We start from the raw sequence: 18346 nt of genomic DNA on the forward strand, positions 1-18346 counted from the left end.
TAATTAATTTTTACATGGCATTACATGCAGAATGTAGATATGTTAACAATAAAATATTCAACATATGAATCATATGTTTGTACACGATTGTACATCGTACATGATTTCAGACATACATGTCTGTCTTTTATATTAACATGTGTTATTTATATATTACACATTCATGAACATAAATATATACCTAAAATTCATAAACCAATAATAATATGGTCTAGGCATCTTTGTTACTATATGACATTTTTCAGTTAATTTATAATAGTTTTCATATAGTATTTATATTATATGTATTTTTTTGATTGATTGATTGATTGATTGATTGATTGATTGATTGATTGATTGATTGATTGATTGATTGATTGATTGATTGATTCGTTTGAGTGTCATGTACAGTACTGTGCCCAGCCCATGGACTTACAAGACACTAGACAATATAAATACATTCAATGATGGCATCTCAGCTCAGTAAGGTTGTGTGTAGTGAACTTCTTTAATTTGAGTTTGGGCTTACTCCAAATCTCCTCCAGATTATTACTAAAAATATGGTATAACCCAGAAAGTGAAAATACTGCAGAGACATCGCTTGACCAGGGGAAATTGTGGGCTTGGTCCCATTTAAAAATCATATGTTTTTACTTTATATCTACATACAGTATGTTTAATAAATGAAAAGACAGTGGATGTACATATATTGCATTTGTGCGAGACTTCAGAACCAAGGAACAGGGTCTAACAAAAAACCAATGTCCAAGCTTAAGAACTCAGTCCTATAGAAATCAAACTTTCAAGGCCCATTGTGGTCTAGTATGATGTAAAATTTGTACCTCTGTTAAACTTTTTTAAGCATTTATGGATGTCAGATCAAATATGACATCAAAAACGTTTCAAGATTCCAGGGTTACTACTGTGTTATGTAGCCTACTGGATCTGCACAGCAGTGTCACTCCCATCATGCCTCTGGGCTAGGAGAGCAGGCGAACATAGTGCTGGATCTGCCACTGAACGCTGTGCTTGTGGATGAGTAATAAGATTTTTACAGGACTGCTTACTTTCCAGTTGAAAGCATCTGGGCACAGTGTGGGTCTAACTGTTTGGTTTGAGGTGAGTAGCCTGTGACGGACGTGAGGCAGATGAATGAGGTCTGCTCGCCGTGTTTCAACTCTTAAGAGCAGGACATGTCCCACAAACCTCTCTGTCTCCTCTGTTTGTCTGATTGAGGAGCAGAGCCAGGAGAAAGACAGAGGAGGCTTCAGTGCTGCGGTGGAGGCTACAGATAAAATTAGTCACAGGAAGTGTGTGTGTGTGTGTGTCAGGGTGGTGTGTATGAGTGGGTGCTTTGTGCCACCGTGGAAGTGGAGGAGAATTCACAGCCCCGGGGTGCTAAGACCCCAGGAAGTGTAAGTGACAGAGCTGACATGTTCAGTACCTGCTGGCAGGGAGTTCTTGTGTCGGATCGAGGCTTTGGGGGTCCCGGGTACGCTGGACGGTCTCTCCCATGTCGTCTCTATTCAGGGACAGCGGAAGAAAAACAAGACATTAGCAGAGTTAAAGCAGCCGTCCCATGTTCCTGTTGACGCTGCTGGAACTACAGCGTGTTTGTGGATTGTGAATAGGAAGTGATTCCTTCCATGGCTGCAGAATCAGTACCTGTTGCACTCGTCCGTTAAACCAGAGAAAGAACTTGTGGTATTGGTTTCTTAAAGCACATCACATTACAAAATTAATGGGATCCTCCCCTCCTCCCTCCCCACTACTTCACCTCATTCACACACAAAATCACACAAAGGAGAAAAAGAAAGTCATAAACACACATCGATACTCATGCTATAGCGCTAACAAGCTAATAATGAGCGACTCTGACAGCACTAGTAGCGCGGACACACACTACTAGGAGAGGACGCCGGAGCCGTGACACAGTGCATCCGAAAGCTGCCTCCAAAAACGTCATCGGCCTCCATCTCAGCCAATAGCAAAATTCAATTGTAATAGCTGGGTTTCAACCCATAGAGGGCAGTCACTCTTACATTTTTACAAGAAAATACACCAACTTGAAATATTTTGACTTAAGCCCCTGACACACCGCCAAGACGCTTCCCGACGCGTCCCGACGCCGACGGCTTTGGCCGACGAGTCTGTCGCCTCTCGTCGGGAGAAAGGAAAAAGTGAAACACACTGCCCCGACTGCCGACCAGAGCGACTGAGTGGCGAGGACTCCCCCATAGAAATACAGACCCATACAGACCAGGGGCAGCTCTGCTCACTGTTCATTCAAACAAACTAATGCCACTGCCACAGTTAATTTCATCAATGAGACAACATTAATCTCCCCAAAACAATTTAACCAGCCACGTTTTAACAGCGCTAAAGCCGAAATTAAAACAGTTTTTAGCAGCTTACTGCTGTGGCTCGGTTGCCGCGAATTGGCGATAGCCGATGCTAATTTCTGTTAGCCCGTCTATGGTGTTTTACATTACACGTTAGCATTAAGCTAGCGGGCTTTATATGCTTAGTTGTGAGCTGTGTGTGTTTTGAACGTTGTTTCAAACTATGTGGGTTTGATTGAACATCTTTGATGTTTAAATATATTGCCGCTTAATATATTGCTTTACTCCTCTTTTTATTTTATATACCATTTTTACTGTAGGACAGGCTAGGACACAGTTTGTTTACTGTGGTCACTTCCGTCCCTCCCACACACCGCGCTGATTCGCTTAGGGCACCGCAAATCAGAATCGCCATGGCTAGCACACAGCCAATCAGAGTACCCGACGAGTCTACTCTCCCGACGGCCGACGAGTCCCGACTGAGCATGTTCAATCGGCCCCGACGAGATCCGACAAGACCCGAGGCTCCCCGACGGAGAGGAACACACCAAACAGACGAGCTGCCGACGCCGTCCGACGAGGCCAGACGCCCGACGGTCGGCTCGGTGTGTCCCTGGCTTAAAATGTCAAGAGTTGGACCAGAATCAATCGACAACACAACCCAAATATATTTGTTTTCAGCAGAAAAAAAGTGGTTTAGGGGTTTAGTTACTCTTTAAAGAGGACCTATTATGCTCATCTCAGAGGCTTTTAAAGGAGACATATTCTGCCCCTTTTCCACAAATTAAAATAGTTCCCAGGTGTCTTAAAGACATGTTTCTGACATGCTTTGGTCAAAATACCCCAAGGATCAAACATCACAGCTCTTTTCATCCTCTCAAAATAGCCCTGTTCAGGACGGCTGGTTTCAGTGCCTGTCCCTTTAAATGTAAATGAACCACTGCTTGCCCCACCCTGCCTCTTCTACTGGTACCAGGTAGGGGTGGGATTATGTAAATTCTAAAGCTAGTTACATCACTGTCAGACATTTGAGGGAACAGCTCATAAAACCACATGGATTTCAACCTCTGGAGCCTGAAAATGACAGATTTTTTTGTCAATTCTCACATTTTGGGGACCGGAAGGCAAAACAAACACCTAAATATATGTTAAAGAGCCTTCAAAATGTGATATTTCCAAAATATATCCCCTTTAATGTGATTTTGGACCCCCACTGCGCTGACTCTGCTGTGATTGGTCAGCGTATGGAGGGGCTGCTGGATTCACATTACCACTGGGCGAGTTGCCATACAGTATATTGTAGGGACTTACGCTGAAGTTGTAACATTACAAAAAGAGACTTTAGAAAAAAAAACTCTCCAAACTCGAGCATTTGCAGCTGCTCAGAGCTCCTGAAACTGCCCCCGTGGATTACTGCAACACACATGGCAATTAATAACTTAAATATTTTAAACATTTCCCCTGGGGGATTAACAATTGGTCATATATTAGATACTTAAAATATTCTGTGTACATAATTTGACTATATTTATACTGAATTAATTAATGCATAATAATTGTGATAATCATGATACTGTGATTATTTCTCTGACAATAATCGTACCAAGAAAATCTATAATCGTGACATGCCTAGCAGACAGTGGAGATCCATGAGCAGTGGAGTGACGATGCAGACGGCTGCTTTCTGGACCACCTGCAAAGCGTTCACTGTGTGTGAGGAGCATCAACAGTAGATCAAGGTTCTGACCCTCAACTCTGGAGCTGGAAAAGACTGATGATGAGAGGGAGGTCTGGAATACTTTCCCTGACCTGCTGCCACTGAGACCCAAATAGATGGATGGACTTTTATGACACGATGAATTACATTTTAAAACACTAGTTGAGAAGGAAAGTAACCTATTGGACAGGATTTCCTTCCAACAGAACCTCATGTACCAGGAGCCAATCTGTGAAGACAGGAAACGGCACATCGTCCTGCCAACCAACTATCATTGCACGCTGACCCCACATCCACACTGCGGGTGGCGGCCCAAAGGGAAGTGACCCGTCACCCGTGGAGTTTTTCAGGGGTCATGACTCGTGCCCATCCGGCTTCCATGGTCCAAGGCCATGCTCACCAGAGGCTCAGCGCTCCAGGAGGGTGCCCTGGTTTTCCTGATGTGCGTGAAGTGACTCAGGTCCAGAGGCAGCAGAGCGCCGGGTGGTCTCGGAATCTCTCTTTGCATTGGGAGACCCAAGCAGGGTCTACGGAAAAGAGAGTGAGGACACAAAGCCATGGCAGATAAAAGCTCCTAATATAGATATATTTGATTCTTACCCCCCTACGTCCTCTCTCACCACAGCTCAATTAGCCCTTTACTGTCAGCACAGAAGGGGAGAAGGAGAAAAGAAACAGACATGTAAAGGCTCTGATTTCATTTGAGTCTCTCTGGCTGTCTCTGCTGCTGCTTAGCAGAGGAGACAACTGAGCCAAGCCCATCAGCTCAAATGACACGCATGGAGAGGATAACTGGCAGCAGGCTCAGGGAGAGAAGCTGTGCCCTCATCTTTGATGTACGACACAAGAGCAGAGCCTTTACTCACGGCCCCTAAATGCCTCAATTCCTCTCCGTTAACTTGTCATAAACAAATCGATACTGTTAGAAGTATCAGGGAAGAAAATACGGAGTAACCTACTTAGCTCGGGGAAATTGTTTTTTATTGCGCCAAAGGGATGGCAATCAAAACACGATTACAAAAAACTGATCATCTAATATCGTCTTTACAAGTCGGCGTGGGTCTGAGGTGAGAAATCCGACTTGTTTACTATGATGTTTGACAACCGGGTGGAACAGGGTGAGTTTCTAGGCAACAGCCTTTTCAAATGCAAATCTCAGATCAGTTCTGTCGGGCTGGGTTTTATACCGACGACAGATCAGTGTTGTCACCTGCCAGATTCATAGCAGGAGTTGCACTCATCAGCCACCTCATTCCACATGAGCTCAGGTCTGAAGTGTCTCCTTTCAGGCTCTGATCGGCCTGATTGAGGACTGTGAACGCGCTTCGGCTCACTTTTATACCGGTGGAATGGCGCATCCGCTCCTTTCAGGCTCATCGAGGATCCTGATGATGTGAATTCACATCATCAATAACAGTACGAGGCTTCTTCTGGCAGGATGAGGACCGGGTCTTTTATGGAACATGAAAGCATCAATTCATGTTTTTTTTTGTTTTTTTCCCGTTTCACCAAAGGCAAACCCAACCATGTGCTCATTTCGCATATTCAGAGTCACCGACCAGAGTGAGGCTGACGACGGGAGGCAGCGGCTCTCAAAACTTGAACTACCCCTGCGTCAGCTCGGCGTCCACGAGTGATGCGCGACATGGTTGGTTCTGAACGGGGAGAGGGAGAAGTGGCCTAGTTAGCTCTGACACCGCCATCATTTATTCACAACCATATGACACTGGTCCCTGATGCATTAACTACCTCCTGTCTCTGGTTTTTATCAATCAGAGCAGCTCCTCCGCTCTGTATTGTCTCACAGACACAGGCAGACCAGCAATAAGACAAACAATGGAGAAGTTGGAGAGTTAGAACTCACTCTCAGGTCTTCCCGGGTCAAACTATGTCATTTTACAGTCTGACATTATTTATTAATTTTCAAGACTTGGTGTAAACCTTGTTTGTGTCTGGACCACCTGTGATCAAATCCTGATTTAAGAACCACCAGATTGTCTGAGTGAACGTCAGTCTAGACAGGTGTGGCAGCAGGGGTGAGGCTTTACTTTGCAGTTACAGGGCAGTTTTGTAGAGAGTTTATCTGAAAGTTTCCAGATGTGTCATGTGTGTTTTTGTTTTGCTCAAGTGCCTGAAAAAAGAAGTTAACAACAACGATGATGAAGATGCTTGTTCACTTCAAACCACTTTGGCAGAGGAACTATGCAAGTCTGGTCGCTTTTCCTCTGTTTTGCTAACCCTCCACCTGGCCATGTGCATTTGTTTTCAAAAGAGGCCGGCAAAAAATCAATAAATGGAGCGGTGGATAATGTTATATAACATATACAACGTTATGACGTGTATATCTGTGTAGTTTTAACTGTCATAAACAAAAGATTAAGGGTTACGGAGCGTGTTTGTGTTGGGACACCGGGGCGGCGACCGAGTCCTACACTGATGTTGCGAGATTTAGTGGAAGACAGAGAGCCTCCGTTCTAACTCGTAACAAGTCACAAGTCATGTTAACTATCACGATAACTCAATAGCTTTTTATTTAAGGTAAAAATGTAGCATAGCCACGGGAGAAATCCTGCTTAGCCCCTCTTTATATTCATTTTTTCTGCATGTTACATTTTTGACATAACATTCTTCCAGTATTTTCAAAATTTAACAATTTGACATAACATTTTTTTTTTTTTTTTTTTTTTTTTTTTAACCTTTAACTCCCCAGAATGCTCTCTGCACCTGAGGATTGCTCTATTCCTACTTTGCTCAGAGGTAAAGATGGACTGTAAACACAGCAGCGGCTTCCTGCTCCATCGTGACACGTCCAGCAAGAAGTTTAGGAAAACTTTACCTAAGTTTGTTTCAAACTGCGCGACTCCCCCACATCCTGCTCTGTCTGACCGGAGCCAGTAGAGCTTGTTTTACTTATAAAGCTCTCAAGCTAATGCAGGTAACAAATCCATCCTAGTCCACATGAGCTTTTTATGGCGGTACAGTATAAACTCAAATATACACCTGGATAGAAAAGCTGGAGTTACAGAGGAGAGCTGTGGAAAAAACCATGCAATTTAATTTAAGACTGATTTAATTTCATTCATAAGTTAAAACCTTTTTTTGTACCTCAGCACTGAACAGACTTCAGAAATTCCTAGAAACAGGGGGAGTCTGTCTGCCGTAAATCTGCAGGGTGTATGTGTGTGTGTGTGTGTGTGTGTGTGTGTGTGTGTGTGTGTGTGTGTGTGTGTGCTGCTCACTGGTCAGACTGGGATGAGTGGAGAGGTGCTGGTATAAAGCGCAGCAGCACCCAGCAACAGGAAGGAAAAGCTAGAAAGAAAAAAAAAACACAAGCCCTGACACAAGGACATTCAGCCCTCACCCACGCACACTGCTCTGTTACTATGGCGATGCAGAAACACAAAAACACACACACACACACAGGATGGTATCTAATCTAGCTGAACTTTAGCGTAACGAAAAGGGAGGTGCAGCGAAAATAGAAGAGATGCTATAAATACCGATTGTTTGAGGGAAAATGTTATCAGATGGTTTTGTTTGGAAACAGTTGCTGTGGCGCTGAATTCGTAGAGCTGCAGGCCTGCCGTGTGTGTGTGTGTGTGTGTTTTTGTGTTTGCGCATGCAGTGTGTGTTAGGACCGAGCACTCTAAGCTTCCATTTACTCATCGTGCAGCAAAGACACAGAAAATAAGTCCTGGAGGGATTGTGTCTGTGTCCTCAGAGGGACAGTCTCACAACACTGCAGCAACAATACAATACTGCTTTTATTCCAGAGCCAGGATTCAGATACAGATTTATTACATGCTTTAAAAAAAATGATGAAAAATTAATCATTTTCCCTCTTAGGGAACATTCTGGGACTCTTTTGTTCCCCTTGTTGTTAGTCGACATCTGTGACATTCCCACAGGAGGAGAGTGAGGACCACGAGGGGGGGGTGGGGGTGAGTTCTGGGCTTCTCTCAACTCTTAAAGAAAACTTGAACACATCAGAGCCAGAGGATGCTGAGAAGGATGTAAGGCCGAAAGTTTGGAGAATGACACAAGTATTGGTTTTCACAGAGTTTGCCGCTTCAGTGTTTTTTCTTTTGTCAGATGTTACTATGGTAACTCACTCACTGAAGTATAATTACAAGCATTTCATCAGTGTCGAAGGCTTTTATTGACAATTACATCAAGTGTCTGGATGGTTGGGAGAAGCTGCTCTCTGAGGATGTTTTGGTACCATTCTTTATTCATGGCTGTGAGTGAGCCCACTCCTCACACATAAATGATGTCAGGATGCTTTACTGTTGCCATGACACAGGACTTCTTCTCTGGATGCCCCAAACAATGTGAAAGGAGACTGACCAGAGAAAAGACTGTAGGCTACCGCAGTCCTCAGCAGCAGTCCTGTCCCTGGACCTTCTGCAGGACATCAGTCTGTCCCTGATGAGACCTCTCTCCTTAAAGGTCCAGTGTGTAAAATTGGGGGGAGAAACCGTGACGTCCAGCGTTCAGATTCTAGTTTGCAGTGCTCACTCCCAAACAAATTTTATTTTGGAGCGATTATCCACTTATACCAATATATTCATTCAGAATTTGCCACTTAACCTTGCCAAATATTACACACTGGACCTTTAAGTTCATTTTCATGCAAATAAGGACTTTGCAATGAATTGCTATTCATCTGATCACTCTTCATAACATCCTGTATATGCAAACTGCCATCATAAAAATTGAAGCAGCAGACTTTGTGAAAATTAATATTTGTGTCATTCTCAAAACTTCCTGCCTTTTTTTTAATAAAAATAAATAGTAGCCTACATGTAGAAGGGAAGACATGTGGGAGAGGGAGAGAAAGAAATATTGGATTAAAAAAATGAAGCAAAACTTTGGGCCCACGGCTGTAGAGAGTCTGGTTTGTTTCCACAGAGAGGAGGAAAGGAGGAGTGACTCTCCTGGTCTTGTAGTTGGGTGGAGCGGCCGGCTAAATTTAGCTCCTTCTCATGGCCGCGACCTGACCGCTGCAGCCGCCACCAGAGAGGCATGATGGGAAAAACACTGATGTGACGCTGGTTTCAAATCCCAGTCCCTGCTACACAGAGGAGAGAGAACCACTCCACCGCAAACACATCGGCTCTTTAATGCAACACTTAACACCAACCCACAAGCTGCAAGCTCCTACAGCGCAGACAGGTGATGTGCTGATTGGACGGCTTTGGTGATGTCATCCTGCATCATCATCAGGGCAGCGCTGGACTTAAATTTACTGCAAAGAGTATTCTATCTCAATCAAAGCAAAATACGTTCATTTCATAAACCCTGTGAACCGTATCACTGCTACATTTACAGATCCAGTACTTTTTGTGAAAACAATACAGAAACAAATTCTTTTTATTGTGACATTGAAAAGATTTTGGAATGATCCCACTTTTTAATGCTGCTAAATGTGTCTACTCTCTTAACCTTAAAGATATCATTTGCTATGTTCATCCAGAAGATCCGCTCTTGAACACCTGATGAACTTTATCATCATTTATGCAAAATTCTTTATTCACAAACAAAAATTTGCTAAATCGATAAATACGATCGCTCCTTTTCTGATGGAACTAAACTCTCTGATTAAATCTCTCAATTTGATAAACAACAAAAAAGCAACACATTACTGACTAACTATGAAAACTTTTTCCCTGAAGCTTCTTTTTATGATTGTTTTGTTTGCTCTTTTATTTTCTCGATGTATCTTATTTTATTCTTCATCCCTTTTGTATCCTTCTTTAACCTTTTTTTTTTTCGTTAAACTGTATTTTGGCTATGTGTGCTATTTGATGTGCTGTTCTGCATCAATATACACCTTGTTGGTTCTGTATACTTGCTCATAAAAGAAGGAGAAGGAATGTACTGCAAAGAGCAGCAGGGGGAACATCACTGCACTCCGACCATCATGAAATCTCCTGGTTTAATTTCAAATGACAAATGAGCGGCTCCTTTATTTTTTACAGCGGCCCTGTTTATTTGACAACTTTCACAGCAGCCGGAGCAAACCTGCTCTGAGCATGAGCGTATGACTGCCGAGCACCAACCTGCCCCTCCCCGCACCTTTATTAGATTCTCAAGACAAAAGGCGCGGGAGAGTTACCACGGCGCCACGGCGAGATATTAGTACCATCAGTCAGGTTTTACAGTGAGCTCACCCCGGGGACGGAGGAAGTGTGTGTGCGCTCACACACAGACACGGAGCTGCGATGGTGTTGACAGAAACAAGGCTCTATCAGCAGCACCGGCTCCACCGGGCCCTCTGCCTCTCTGTGGGGCCGTCGCTGCTTCAACCAACCTCCTCAGGTGTCGTTCTCAGCGTAAATACACCATCAGCTATGATAACTGTTTTAATGATGTGTAATGGGAATATGGTTCGGTGCAAAGTGACATATGAACTGTGAAATATACATTATGTATGAATATGTACACCAAACAGAAATACACCTTCTCAGTCTCTTTGATGATCACACAGCAGCAGGTTTCAGTGATTTCATTTAAATACTCACTGACTTCTGAGCTGCACTGAGAACTAAAGAGCAAACATGTTGAATAATCTATAACAAAGTTCTGATCCCTATGTGGATCAGTCCCAGATCAGTCCTGGATCCTGACACAACAACAGAGCTGCTTTAATCCTCTTCAGGTCTGATAGCTGAGATTGTAAAATAAATCCGAACACAGACATAAAAAGATCCAGTTTTATTTTGTCTTCACTTCAGTGTCAGAGTGATCCAGTCAGTATGTTTACATGGCAGCTGAGAAAAACGAATTATGGCCTTAATCCATCTGTAACTGGGCAACTAAAGTGCATGTAAACGCATTAGTCAGACTAAGACTGGACTTCTCCAGATGCAACTAAAATGCGCAGATAATGAGATTGAAAACTGATTTTCTTCTGCATGTTTCTGACTGAAACTGGACAATGCATGTGCGCATGCTTCACAACAGCAGGGATGGCACAAAGTGAAGCATAGAAGCCGGCCTGAACCTGCTGATTCAGTGGATTTCACAATAAACAACCAGCAACAAGATGTGTTTTACAAAAAAAAAAGAAGCCCTAGGAGAGCCCTGCACTTGAGCCCCAAGCCTAAGGGGCCCCAAGCCCGACAACCCAAGGGCCGGGCTTCAGGCGCATTACCACATCATTACCTCGCCGTGCTCAGGGTCAGTTAGAAAGATGTGTTTTTGTTTAAACTTAAACCAATTTAAACGGTACACACATGGACAACACCAAAAGATTAGAGGCGGCAAACTCAGGACAATGGACAACAGGGAAAGGCTCAGCACTGGGGTAAGTTTAAATTCATCTCAACCCTGGAAGACCCTGCTACAGCTGCATCACACTCAGTCACTTCAATAATTCAAATAACACATATTTAACTTAATCCTTCCAATCAAAATATAATGAATGTATCTTAATACCACACTGCAAGATCCAATTAAACTATGTTCAAACAAGGAGCGCTTCACGGACTCATTTATCAATTAGAGGTGCTCTAATCAATAAAATGCCTTTATTTATCTGGCATTGTCACAATGAAAGATTAGAAATAACTCTGACATGTCCAATTAAACTATTTAAGGGGTCTGTACTGAAACAACACATATCATCATGTAAGTTGAGGAGGTGGACATGTTTCTATCAACTCTTCCATTTTCCTCCATGGGACACCCAACTCGAGCTATGAGCACAGCTTGACTTAGCTGTGCATGTAAACGCATGTTACTGTGTATTCACTTCACTGCTAATCACTAGCTCTATATATTTTCAATGGCTTAAATGGGGCTCAAGTTATGGCCATGTTATTCACATTAGTAGAAGTGGACTGAGCTTTTCTCGTCTATGAATCAGAGTCACTTACACTACAAGCCACATTCTCACACACACACTCTAACACAGTGGGGGCAGATGCAATGTGGGGTTCAATATTTTTCTCAAAGACACAACACATCCACTGGAGGAGCCAGGGATCGAACCCCCGATCTTCCGCACTCTACATCGTGACATACTAACCTGAGTCACTGCCCCCCATATAATCCATGACACTACTGTGTGTTGTGGGGATGGGGGGGAAATCAATACAACATAGTGCTGTGATAGCAATATTGTATCAATACACAGACGCCATGCATTGATCTTTTATTATGTGAACTGCAAATATGAATTTAAGTTTTATACTAGAGTCGTTTTTCCGACTGTGTTGATCAGTCTGACTGACGATCCCATTTGCAAGATTAATACTAAAAATAAAAAGTGAGATGAATAGAGTCTGACACTTTATCATATTTCAGAACATAATTATCTGCTGAAAAATGTATCAGACTATGCTATTGTAATGCTCAGGAAATTGCAAAATGTTTCAAATGGCCATAATAGGCTACTGTGTTGTGTTTTTTATTTTATTTTGTTCCAGACAGCCAAAACAGAACTCATCAGTAGAGCAGCACCCACATACATGAACAGGCTTAAAACAGAATTGCTTCCCTGGCATATAACAGCAAACATACAGAACATCATCATACAGCATCAACAACAGAACAAACAAAAACAACATAATATGATATAATATAAAGATGTTTTTAGTTTGATACCCCCTTGTATATTTTTTTATAGAAATTGTGTATCATTCCTCTGCCACTTTTGTACACGACAATCACTCCTGGTGTTGCCCACTGTTTGTCTTTTATTGTTTCGCAAATGTCTGTTTCTGTCTTATGTGTTTGGGTACTGTAGGCTGCATTTGAATTGCCCTTCGGGGACAATAAAAGATTTACAACAGTTACAACATTTAAAGTGAAAGCAAGGGGGTGCAGTTGTCTCAGTTCTGAAAATACATTCTGAAAACTGTTAATAATAATAATAAAGGAGTTAACAGGCAGCCTGGTTACACCAGACAACACATTTAAAGCTCAATAATCATGAGTCAGGCTAGCTGTGCCCCTAACCTTCTGTTTTCCATGGTAAGCTTGATGAACCACATCCTGGATCCAGCTGCACACACACACACACACACACACACACACACACCAACAGTGAACACAAACTGTCACCTTACCGTTGCTTGCGGTGTTGACGTAGTATCGCCGCCCTTGTGGAGACATGTAGCATCTCCAGTGAGGAGGCAGGGGGTCTCTGAGGTCCTCCACAGGAAGATGACTCAGAGATGCCGTCCTCTGTTGGAGCAGAAAAAGAAAAAAAAACAACATCAGCAAAGTGTCTGGAGGTGAATTTAAGGACAACAGAGATGAATTCCTGGAGGATCTGATACAAGGAGATAAGAACCAAAACCACAGCTGATCTGGGTTCACAAATGTGCAGCGCTCAGCTCGAGCTTCTCACTCACGTATTTCACAACCAGCAACCGATGATGACATCATAGCAGAGCACACTGAGCACAACAAACCGGTGCAGCCCTGCAGTCTGGACCGGCACCAAGGCCCTCAGCGCGCTTGTTGGTGCACACACAGCGTTCAGCTGAGGAACATGGGAGAACATGCAGCACCCACATCTGCTTCTGATTTGCAAGAGAATAACAGGCCGAGACCATTGTAACACACTTTGGAGATGCTGTTTTGGAGCCAGATGAAATTCCAGTTTGGTTGTTGGGGTCCATGCCAAGTCATTCAAGCATCTAGAGGAGCTTAGTTTAAGTATCCACAAGGAAACTCAATCCAGTATCTGCAGGCTGAATACACTCAGTCCATACAAACAAACTGTAAACTACATCTCGCCCAATCACAGCTCCACAACCAGAGGAGAGAGAAACTTCTAATGTGTATTAAGGTCATAAAAAACATACAGTAAAATACTTTGATCTGAACATTGATGAACCTGCAAAAAAAAAGGGTCATGACCAACTTTTACTCTGCCACAAGCCTCTGTTCAGCATGAAGACACACAACCGCAGGGAGATATGTCACCACGTGCACTTACACAACACACACACAGTCTCAAGGGAGAATGAGTGAGCTGTTGGCTGCCACACACACTCCCATCCTCAGGTCGGAGCTCCTGTCAGTGTGAGACGATTGGGTCGGTACTAGGGGTGTAATATCGCTATGTTTTGTTTCGCAATACTGTATCAATATTCAAAAGCACTGTATCGATTTCTTTACTGACAATTTCCATGCGAACGTTCACGGTGCTGGTTCATTTTTATGTTGCATTTAAAACTGCTGGTTCAGCAGTCATTCAGCCACTGACTCCTCTGCTCCAACAGAACAATGAGATCTCAGAGAGTTCAGGTCTGTGACTCATCACATGCTCAAGCTATTGCTAATCTAGCTCTGTCAAGAAAAGAAAAAAAATCTATAAATATATGATCCTGATCATAGTATTGCAATATATGATATTGTTGCCCCTGTATCATGATACTTATCCTATCACCAGATTCTTGCCAATAGACACCCCTAACTGGTACAGTGTAGTTTTTAAACTTATTCCATGACTGCAGCTCACTCACACAAGTCTTGTGCTGTGTCTCAGATTTGAATACTTAAATTTAACTATTTAACATACTTACACTAACTACTATTTTGAGTGTGAGTGTGTTCACATTGACAAGTATGTGAAAACACTTGAAGACATTTCCCACCCTCAATGATCGTTATCTACGTAGCGTATATGTAAATCAACATAACGGCAGGCCAACGGCAATAAGTAATCTCCACTTTGCATTAAACAGGTACAAGTACAAGTAAGGCGTTCATGATCACTATTGGAAATTACAAACAGGCGACAGTAGTGGTCCAAAAAAGAAGACGTTGGCAACCGTTGTGATCGTTAGTTCCGGTAAGAGAACAAAGACAGTATTCCATTTGAGACAACACTAACTGTCAAAATTTGCGCACTACAGAAGTACATCATGGTATCATACATGGTATATTACATGACAATGTACTCATGGAAGACAAGTCAGAACTCGGATCTTTTCCAGTTAAAAATTCCTAGTTCTGACGCACCAGGTCAGAATAACCAAAAACATGGTGGACCGGGACAAACTTTGCATTCAAAATGCTTCACGCAAGGCATAAAAACATTACAAAGGGCACAAAAACTATTTTAAAAAGAATATTTCAATGTATTTTGGCATTTTAAATGCATTTTATTGATGTTTTACCGTTGACTGTGTGCCTCTGCACGGTACAGATTGTTGTGTGACATCAGACAACTGATTCTCGGCAATGTCGGGGTAGATTTTTTACTCCGACTTTGCCAAGTCAGAGCTCTGACTTGGCTTGAGGTGGCGTTCAATAGGCTTTATGCACAGCTCCACTACTTCCTGAATTTAAGCCAGCTCCTTTATTTCCTGTTTTACATAATTGGACCAACTGATTAATCCAGACCTCTGACCTCACAACAATGGTCAGACCTGGATTAATCAGTTTGTCCAATAATGTAAGACAGGAAATAAAGGAGCTGGCTTAGATTCAGGAAGTTGTGGAGCTGTGCATAAAGCCTATTGCACTTTCTGGGTTCACTGCACCGGGCTGGACAGGTGACAGCTTGGATCCTCAGATAACGGTTCAACCCAGTGTCGGTTATCTAGTACTGTCTCTGATCCAACCTCTGAGTCAGTTAAGCTGGAAGTGAAGAGGGATGAGAAAACTTCTTTGGAAGAAATGTTGAAATGTGTTTGAATCCAGGAGAGGGTGTGTGTGTGTGTGTGTGTGTGTGTGTGTGTGTGTGTGGGGTCAGAGCTGCTATCCATTATCATTAGGTGCTGCTGCCACACACCAAGCAGCACGTCCCGGTGAATATTTACTGTCTCATCGGCCACTTTTAGAGGTAATCAGGCTGGAGTATCGATTTTTAGAACAAAGTGTCCCTGGATTTAAAACTGCATCACCTCAGAGAATGAAGTCATCACATGTAGAGAAGGGAAGAGAGGAAGGGAACGAGAGCCCAGAGCTCTGAGACCGGAGAGTCTGAATCCATGTCGAGCCCAGAGTGACTTATGACTGCACATAATTACAGCCTCACAGCATCACAGTCATGGTTTCTCTTTCATGGTCTTGGTGGTCACTGATGTTGTCCCTTTGAAAAGTGGATTTTTGCTCAAATGCTGCAGTAATTTCCTGTAGCAGCGAGTCTACAGGCCGTGGATGTAACACTGGATAAACAACACGACATGAAAGAGGCTCGGTCGTGTCAGCGGCGCCGTCACGTGTTCGAGTTCTGACAGAGTCCGTGCTGCAGAGACCTTCCACATGTTCTCCACTCTGACTGAGTTTCTACTGCTCTGTGGTTCAGCTGGGTGAAAACACAACCAACAGTGTTGTGGAGGTTTGTTCCATCATCACCGGTCAACCTGGGTCGGGCATTAACAACTTCATTCTGCTTCATCTCTCTCTGCCTCTGTGGTGTGTCACTGACATTAAACTCAGGGCTCCACACTTTTCCTGATGAAAAGATGACAAATGTAGGAGTGCATTACAAACATCAGGGACACAATGAGCATTCATCAAACATGTTTCTCATCAGTAGAGGAGCAGAGTTTCCAGCTCTGAGTCCCAAAAACACAACACAACTCAAATACTCCAGTGCTGCACTGGTTTTAAAGGTGAGCAGTGGTCAGTGCTACAGGTAAATGTGACACCACTTGATGCCACTATTAAAGCAGTACTAAAGAACTTTCAGTTTTGGTTGAGTTTGGCGGCGCCTGTGGACCAAAGCGGTAGTGTTTTGCCTGAAGGAAGACTCCATTTCCCATGAACACTAGCGTGAAGCCCTGTAAATATCCTGCATTAAAATTAACAGAAGACATCAAAACTAAGTTTCTATTTCCAGTGGATCATTTCAAAGTGAAAACACAAACATAATCCATTGCTAAAGTGCCGTTTTGCCTGTTCCCTCCTTGTTGTGACTCGCAAAAGTGAAAGTGAAACTTAAGTGAGAGCAGGGTTCCTACCATGCTCCTCAAAGCTGCTTAGTGCCAGAGAAAAAGATACAGACCCCCTCAGACCATGACAGAGGTGTCATTCAACTTGTTGTAAGTCGATGTATCATCACAAAAGTTATGAAAATATTTTATGAAGGTTGAAAAGTTTCTTAGTGCTGGTTTAATAAAAACACTGTTCAATTCTTTGGTTCTAAAATATCCATCATTCATTTGACACAGCAGGTGTGTGTGTGTACGTGCTGATCTAAAGTCACAGTTGTAGATTTTGAATATAAATAAATCATTATATTTAAAATATGGATTTTATTTTTACATATTATTATTATTATTTTATTTGCTAAACAACCAACCAAGCAGCAGTAACTCTTAAAAAGTGCAGACCTGGCAACCATGGCCAGGAGGTGTTTAACAAAATATCTATTCTATCTGAATACAAAACAATTAATTTCTATTTAATAAATAATTAAAGCGGTGATTACAATATTGATCCTAAACAACGACTTTAAGTTAACATAGGGTACAGTACAGTATATAGGCTTTAATTACTGACATGATACAAATGGAATGTGAGTCGGGAGAACGTCCCCCAGACTAAAATGACAGGATTCACTAGAAACAGGACGTCTCACTCTGTCTGATTTGGTGGAACTAAAGAAACAGTTTGTGAAGAATGAATGTCCATACTGAAACACCATGACCATGGTGAAACCACACGTCAACTATCTTTGAAATGCTCACACTGTCCAGGCCTGCAGCTGTGGTTCAGGTCACCTCAGACCATCATCAACTGCTACTGCACACGTCTCTCCCAAACAGCCCTGCAACAAGCTGCTGCTGCTGCTGGTTCCAAAATCCATCATCTCTTTTTTTTTTTTTTTTGAGTATATTATTTGGGCTTTTTGATAGGATAGTGTATAGAGACAGGAAATGGGAAGGTAGAGAGGAGGAATGACATGCAGCAAAGGCCCACAAGACTAGCCTTCGTCTTGTGTTAGCTTTCTACTACCATTTCTTGTGTTAGGGTCGGTTTTGACCTGTGTCTAAAATCAGCTGTAAAATACACTAAAAACATTTATTTTTCATCCAATTTGTTTTTCATCTCTTGGTTACATTGTTAGGCTTCCTTATCCATGAAAATATTGGTTTTAATATTTTTGGTGTGGGCTTTTTTTGTCGGTATACCCCTTGACTTCAATGTAACCTTCCTCTTGCTAGCTTTTGACCCGACTCGAACCCGAACCTTCTCAGGTCCTCACGTCCTCTCTCAAACAGCCCTGCAAAAAGCTGCTGCTGCTGCTGGCTCCAAAATCCATCATCTCTTTTTTTTTTTTTTTGAGTATATTATTTGGGCTTTTTGCCTTTAATTGATAGGATAGTGTATAGAGACA

General features: G+C 42.6%; 1 protein-coding gene across 1 annotated transcript in view; it reads right to left on the reverse strand.

The window, feature by feature from the left end:
- The window catches only part of gas7b (growth arrest-specific 7b), a 69510-nt gene that overhangs the window by 31626 nt on the left and 19538 nt on the right, over positions 1 to 18346 (reverse strand). Inside the window, exons 2-3 of the mRNA XM_085760999.1 lie at positions 13113 to 13230; positions 1424 to 1501 (exon numbers count right to left, since the gene is read on the reverse strand). Coding sequence (XP_085617125.1) covers positions 1424 to 1501; positions 13113 to 13230 — 196 coding nt within the window. The remainder of the gene's footprint in view (positions 1 to 1423; positions 1502 to 13112; positions 13231 to 18346) is intronic.

Source organism: Trachurus japonicus, chromosome 19 (genome assembly GCF_045865225.1).
Source record: "Trachurus japonicus isolate A0001 chromosome 19, Traja_1.0".
Classification (NCBI taxonomy): Eukaryota; Metazoa; Chordata; class Actinopteri; order Carangiformes; family Carangidae; genus Trachurus; species Trachurus japonicus.